The sequence below is a fragment of the Lipotes vexillifer genome, unplaced genomic scaffold, assembly GCF_000442215.2.
Source record: "Lipotes vexillifer unplaced genomic scaffold, Lipotes_vexillifer_v1.1 scaffold1011, whole genome shotgun sequence".
Classification (NCBI taxonomy): domain Eukaryota; kingdom Metazoa; phylum Chordata; class Mammalia; order Artiodactyla; family Lipotidae; genus Lipotes; species Lipotes vexillifer.
The window spans coordinates 3761710-3769319 of NW_006787698.1; the positions used below are offsets into that span (position 1 = coordinate 3761710).

At 44.5% G+C, this 7610-nt stretch overlaps 1 protein-coding gene across 4 annotated transcripts in view; it reads left to right on the top strand.

Moving 5' to 3' along the window:
• Window positions 1–7610, top strand: part of HNRNPM (heterogeneous nuclear ribonucleoprotein M) — a 39280-nt gene that overhangs the window by 26962 nt on the left and 4708 nt on the right. For 3 of the 4 annotated variants that reach the window (XM_007460628.1, XM_007460627.1, XM_007460629.1), the window contains one exon: window positions 5909–5962. The exons of the other annotated variant lie outside the window; for it this stretch is intronic. In XM_007460628.1, the coding sequence (XP_007460690.1) occupies window positions 5909–5962 (54 nt within the window). The remainder of the gene's footprint in view (window positions 1–5908; window positions 5963–7610) is intronic. 4 annotated transcript variants of the gene reach the window in all.

Consider the following 7610-nt stretch of genomic DNA (forward strand, 5'->3'; position numbering starts at 1 on the left):
CCCCCCCCCCCCCCCCCCGCCCACCAGCAGGGCTGTAAAATGCCAGGAGAAACTTGCTGTTATGAAAGTCTGTCTTTCTAAATCCTCTGGGTGTGGGTGGATTCTGACCCACACCTGTGGGAATGCTGCTGCTTTTATACACAGACTTTTCTGGAATGGGAAGTTACTAAGGACTTGGGATTTCTTTTGTTTTTTGTTTTTACCTTTTTAAATTGAAGTATAGTTGATTTACAATGCTGCATTAATTTCTCCTGTACAGCAAAGTGACTCAGTTATACACATAAGGATTTGGGTTTAAATGTTTCTTTGCTGGTCTGTAGTAACATATCATGTGAAGATGGTACAGAGCAAGCAAGAACCTTACTAGGATAGATACTAACTGTCAAACTGCAAAGAGTGACATTCCTGATGAATAAGCTGCCCTTCTTCATGGAGTGCCTTGTTCTAGATGATGAAAAGATTCGGGAGGGTTCTCACCATTAATAAGGAATGAAGGGACAAAGGTCTGTGTTTCCAGTGTGCTTTCAGGCTTGCCTTTAGCTCATGTGTGCATGGAGTTTTTAATAAAAAATGAGAGTTGGAGAGGTCTGGCTTAATCAAGTGTTTGCTCAGAACAGGTGAGCCATTAGAAAGGAGATTTGGGTTGCTGCTCTGAGGAATTTAGTGATGCGACTTAGAAGTAGATGGAAACGAGGGTGGGAGCTGTGCTGAGCCACAGGGACAAAGTCTTTGGTAATCTGGCAGATGGAATGCAGCAGTCACGCTTCTGAGCCTGGTGATTCAAGGTTCAGAGTGCTGATTGTCCTGAAGAGCCACAGTGGAAGATGTGTTCTTACACTGTGGGCTTAGATGCTCTCCGATACAGATAGATACTCAGAGTCCTCTTCCTCCATCCTCTATAGCAGAGAACAGGGCCCTCCTTGCCCTGGAGCTGTTTTCAGATTTGGGTGGAATTGGCTCTAGAGCCCTTGGGTGCTGCGTCCAAGGAAGGTTTTGATCACTGGGAAAAAGTTGATAGGGATGTTTCAGATTTAACTTAATGTTTAGTTGATTATCATGATGCATCACATTATAGTCACAGGTGCTGACAACATTAGACTGATTAGAAATCAGATTCTCAGGGCCAGTCAACCATCCAGTAGAGGTCAAATCTTTATAGAACGGGTACAAACATTTTAAATTGAAAGATCATCAAATATTAAATGATGACTGGTTTGATGCAATATTTGACAATGAAAATTCTTTCTCTGTCTCTCTTGCTCTCTTTTTTGTGTCGGTGGGGAGTACATTGGAGTTCGTACAGGGTTGGTTCCCTGTACTCTACATTCTGTTGACAGTTGGAAGATAAATTCTGAGGCCTTTGCCAACACAGTACTGCCTGCATGTGACTTCGTAATGTGTGTGGGGGGTGTCTTCTTCACGGGCTTATGGTAAGGATTAAAGGAGTGCAGCAGAGCCCCCATCCATTACGGTGCCACTCTGGGATTTCTGTTCTGCATATACAGGCTTGCACAAGTTAGATATATTTCCAGCAGATAGCATGCCACCAACCTATGGGATTCAGTTGGGTGGATTCAGGCTATGAATGTAAAGTCCACCATTGTCATCTGCTGCATCTTCTTATTAATTCATAATGCTAGTCCGCTTCCACGTTTGTAATAGACTCATTTACTTCTTTCAAAGTATAGGGGCTCAAGCTGCATATTTTGTAGTTGTGCAGTAAAAAAGATGTCCATTATGTAGCGAAGACCCAACACAGCCAAAAATAAATAAGTAAATTAATAAATTTGTTTAAAAAAAAAAAGACACTGAAAAACAACAAATACTGCTGCAATCAGCATAGAAAAAAAATAACGAAGTTACCAAACCCCATTATGTAGATGAAACCACTCCAGTTGTCAGTAGAGAAGTCGTGTTTGCACACAGGCGTCTTTCTCTGTTCTTACGGTTGTGCTTGTGATTGGAACATGGGTTTTTGCATTGGAGTTAGGTTCCAGCCTTTGCCTCACTCCTTACCAGGCATGTGACCTTGGTCAAGATGCTGTCATTTGAGCCTCAGTTTCTTTGTAAAGGGGCAGTGGTGATGGAGGGTAATGTAGGTGTGCAGTCTGGTTGTGAGGATTCCGTGAAATAATAGCACATATAAAGCCCTGGGCAGGGCAGGGCATGTGGGAAGTGCCCCAGAGGTGGTACCTGCTGCTGCTGTAACATAGGCAGGCTCTCCTGCAGCCTACCTTTGACGCCTCATGCACTGCAGCCTCCCCACACCAGTTACTGCAGTACTGGGTGCTTGGTGTATCCATTGTGTGATGGTGTGTAAGCTGGAAATTAGTCCTAATGGACTAAAGGTGGGTTGTTTTCAGGGATTCATTTGAGGTGACTTCCTTTTTTAAGGAATAAAGGATGAACGATGGTTTCCTATAGAAAAACTAAAACATGCTGACTTGCTGGTAGCTGTTGTGTGCTTATAGTTTTTGTTTTTAATGTCTAAAACATAATGGTGTTCTTGGAAAGGCCTAGGGTAATATTTTTTTCCACAGAGATGGAGCGTGGCATGGGTGGAGGATTTGAGAGAGACTTTGCCAGAAATGAAATGGGAATGTCTCGAAGCTTTGGAGAGCCCCTTGGCAGAGGAATGGGTAAGAAGGCCCCATGGGCCCCTATGTGGGCGGGGTCAACCCCCCGGGGGTGCAGGCTCACCCTGATGTCGGGAGGTTCTTAGGCAAAGTCAGCTATTTTTCCTTAGGCTTTAAAAAAAATTGTATGTTTTCTAGGTCTAGATACGAACTTTTGGTCCTTGAATTTTTTTATTGGTATCAACAGCACCATTTTTCTTTAGTCTTTTCAGACGGCTGCTTTTTTCACATTGGTATAAGGTGTTTTCTTGCTGTGGAGTTAAAAACTGCTGTGTTTACATGACGTTGTGGCTCTGTAGTCACGGTAGAGATTTTCAAGGCCCTGCTCAGTGGGGGTGTGAGTCTCCTTAGTCCAGGGGCCTCTGGTGTTGCAGTTAACAAAGGATGACCGGTGTGCTTGCTGATGCAATTGAAAGAGATCTTGGTAGACAGGGAAGCTTCCTAATGTTGGAAGGCCTGGAGTATTGGGCCTGTCTAAATGTAGTTTTGGTTAGTTTGCAAAGCAGTTTCTTCTTTACTTTTCCATGGATGTCTTCCCCTGTTTTGAGTTTAGACATTTCTGAGAATCTGTCAGCCTGATTCTTAATTAGTGTGGAACAAGGAGATTGCCTATTCCTGGGCTCTGAAGTTTGTTTCTCTCAAAGGAGATTTAGAGCATGGATAACTCTCCCCAACACCCCCTCCCCCCACCCCCCCTCCCCCATCTTCATCAGCTTCTCATCCTGTGCAGATAGGCGGCTGCTAGGTGATAGCCTCAAAGAGTGTTCAGCCTGTCTTTATGGGACACCTTGGGCTAGCTGTGAGGATTTTAAGCTTTTTTATGTCCAGTTTGTATGAGCTGAGCTGCATTTATCTCCAGGAATCCTATCTTCTTTGTTTCCTTCATGGAAACCAGGAATTATTAGGAACTGTTTCTCTCAGAGTAGACTGTTGGCTTTTGTTTCATTTGTCCCCCTGACCATGGTTAGGAAAATTAAGTGATTTTTCTTGCATCAAAACTAGCTTTGCTTTCTTCTTTTAAAAAAAAAAAAGGACTGGCTTTGTTTTTTTGTGTCTTGAAATGGTAGGATATTAAACATTTTTTTAAAATTTATTGTCATTTGGCTGCAAATACTAACCTGTGGATGGATACCTGTGGTGAGAAGAACAAAATGGCACGTGACTTTCCTCCCACAGGCACTTTGTGCTGCTCTTGAGCCTTCAATCCTTTGCTGCTCTGGGTCCTCTCACCTCACCTCTGTGATGAGGCTTGTCAGCCTTGTCCCAGATCCTGTGGAAGCACAAGAGGTGGACTGGTGAGCTTATTGTGGCAACAGGAAACACGTCCTGTCCTGACCTGAATATAGGAAGGTCATCTGCAGGCCTATCTCCTGCTACTTTGGCACCTTCTTTCTGATTGAGACCATGGTCTGTTTGTCCTGAGGCTTCCCAGAGTGACCATGGGCAAGAGCAAGGAGCTTTTGTTCTCCTGCTACTTATGATCAGACTCAAGTTAGTGAAATGGTCTTTGTGCCAAGTAAAATCAAGTCAGGTTTTCAGAGTAGTTGCGTGGATTGTTTTTTTTTTTTTTTCAGATTCAGTTCTTGATCTTTTTTTCTGTATTATTTACTTGACAGTTGGATCATTTTGGTGTGCTACTTTTGTAGTGCTCTCCCTATTCAGTATCCCTTGTTTCCTATCAAGGCAGTAGTTGTTTGTGCAAACAACTGTACTTGGTGCTCCAGGGCTATAGATAGATATGTGATCCTTAACTTGGAAGGATGTGGTGTAGCTGAGGAGACGGTGCTCAGGGTGGCTTGGGGCAGCACCAGAGATCAGCATGTAGAAGTGGCCTAGTTGAGGGAGCCAGTGGAGATGTTGATTACCGGGCTCTCGGCAGCTATGTGAGCACCACACAAAGGCGATCATTTTCTGTGTTAAGATTTGAAAAAGCACTGCTCTACATGCTTGATAGAAGTGTTTTGCTCAGAGAGCACAGGATCCAGGCAGGGGTGTAAGAAGACCATGCAGGAGATGCAGTTCACGCTGGAGGGGCTGGACTTCGGCATAGGTAGAAGCGGGGTACTGGCCCACAGAGAGGGCGGACAGCATCAGGTGCAGAGGCTTGGAGATGTCAGTCTACTTGGGGTGGGAAGAACAGAACAGATTATAAAGTTTTAAGTCAGAGCAGGGGGCTCTGTGAACACCCATGAAAATAATTTGGCCTTTCTCTTCAAATCGGTGGTCATCTGATTGTGAAGTCTTTTGCCAGGGAATGGTTCGATCCAAGTGCCGTTTTAGGAACTAGAACCTAGGCCTGGGTGTGCTGAGTAGGCTCCCTGGCATCATGGAAGAATAAGCCCCGGTCTTGCTTCCTGGCTGGAGGTCTGTTTTCTTGGTGTACTTTCCCACCCCCTTCCTTTAGCAGGTAGTTGTAATACTTGAAACAGCTGCAGGGCTAGGGTTTAATCTCTCACGGTCATGGTCAAAATATGATATGTGCTCTGTGGCTGTTGTCCATGTTGCTCAGCACACTTCAGGACCAGAGAGGGGGTGGGTACGTTTCTTTTATATAGTGAAAGACCCAGAAGAAACTTAAAAGCTAACACTAATGATAGCATTAGACAAACTTAATAGAGGTTTGAATGAACTGCCAGCAAGCAAGCAGCAGTATTGCTGTTTTGGAAAGCTGAGTGTGTTGGGGTTTTGTTTACCTGAGGCTTTGTCTGTCACTTGGTTACCATCACATTTAGCTCCTTCCAGGCAGGGCTTGTAGGCTCAGTTTGCTGCAGTCTTCCCTTGCCTGGCTCGTTGATTAGGTCATACTTCCAGCACTGCGTGCGGTTGCTGCTGGTTTTCAGGGGTTGGGCTCTAAGTGTAGCTACAGCGGTAGTTTGTTGAAGGGTAACTGTGAGGTGCTGATTGGTTCTGGGTGGGTGAGTGCACGCTTCAGTCTGTGAGTACTGAGTGTCTGGACCAGCTTTAGAAAACTGTGCTACTGGCCCCATTCTTGCTCTAATCTTCCAAGTTCAGCTCGTGGGTGCAGTACCAGAGGCCCTGCCAACTGGGCCTCAGACTCTGGAGCTACATGGGACTCTCTAGCATCATGACCCATCATCAAGGACCCTTACAGTTTTCCAGTAAAATGACGTTGTCTGTGTGTGTATTTCTCAACCCCTTCCCCTTTCCTTTTTTATTTTTTAATTAGTAGTAGTCCTGCTCTGGAATCTGTAATAAATTTCTATTACCATAGAGGAATTTGGCTAATTTTTTTTTCTTCCTGATTTCCTTAGAAATCCTAAGTAATGCACTGAAGAGAGGAGAGATCATTGCAAAGCAGGGAGGAGGTAGGAAACGCTTAGTTTTGATGTTTTGATTTTTAGAATAGGCCTGTGTTACTGGGGATAGTAGTGTAGTGGTGAAAGCATGGGCTCTAAAATAGACTGCCTGGGGTGGGGAACCAGCTCTGGCTCCTCCTAGCTGTGTGACATTTGGCAAGTTACTGAATTTCTCTGTTTTTTGTACTGTAAAATGGGGATATAATGGTACCTACCTCATAGGGTTGTTCTGTAGAGTAAATGAGTTAATGCATAAAAGAGGACCTGCGTATGTGCTACGTACACGTTAGCCATTGTCAAAATGTCCGTGTAATCTGGGGGCTTTCTTGTTTCTAGTACTATAAAATTGTAAATTGCTAAAAGTAAATATTTTATCTGATTATAAAAGTGTACACCACCTAATCATAGCATATGTTTCCTATGTACACATGTACTCACAAAAATTCAGAACATTATGAAGAAAGTAAATACCTGAAATCTCACTGCCCTGCGATGAATGCTGTAAATATTTTGGAATATATTCTCCCATTAATACACTTTTTTTTAAGGGGTACCTAAAACTAAATGTACTTTAATTCAGTCTGATTTTTTTTTTTTCTCCCATGGCTCTGAGCATCTTGGCATTTCCTTGGTAACTCCACTTGCTGGATTTATTTCTGTGGTGGGCTGATTCTGGAACTCCATGTGGGTACCGTTTCTTCCTAGTTCTCTGCTGCTATTGGCATCTGGAGTGTCACCCTCATTTTTGGTACTTTTGGGTATGCTACCCACCCTCTCTAGGTCTCTTACATTTTTTATAGTTGCTGAGATATTTCTGCTGTGAAAGCTTAATATTCTTAAAATCGTGTTTATATTTTGCCACTTGGTGCACTGTTATTCAGCCAAGGAAACAGTCACCGAGAAGTGGCATTACTCGTGCAAGGTCACGGCTTTGGTCAGTTAGAGAATCAAAGAAACAGCTGAATTTCCTCTTCTTGAATTTGCATCTTGGCCTGGGCTGCTTGATTCAGGAATGGGCTGGCTGAGGGCTCAGCTGCCCATTTTTCAGAGGCAGGTAGGTGGTGGTGGTCGTGAAGCTTGAGTGAGGGGGACTCGCGGGCTCTGCATGTGGAAAAACTTGGTGGCCGGTGGCCTTGGTGGTGGAGCCAGACCCTCCTTCTCCAGAATTGCAAGCATCACAGGGTCGGCTGTGCACTGCTGACCTGCCAGCGTGTGTCCAGCTGAACCGTGACAGTGAGGGACTGATCCCAGGCCTGTTACTAAATCTACTCTGCAGTGCCATCAGATTTTTTTTCCTCCAAAGCTAGCAAAGTTATACACGGCAAAGTCGGTTGGCGGTTTCCGTGACAGAGTAAGGTTCCCTAGAAGTGGCTGGCTGTGTTCATTTGTACGTGAGGATCTGTATTGGTGTTGGTGTTTGTTTTCTTTATCTCTTCCTGATTACATGGCTGTGTAATAACTTACCTATGCCGTGGAGGTGCTAAGGAAATGCAGCCAGACTGGTTACCAGCAGGGCATTGTAGAGGGACAAGTTGGGAGAGGATAGAGGTTGTGAGCAATTTTAATTGTCCCCATTATAATCCATGTAATCCATTATGTCGGTTGACCATCTGAGTGTGGGGTTTCTGTCCCTTGTGCTCCCCCCCCCCCCCCCCCC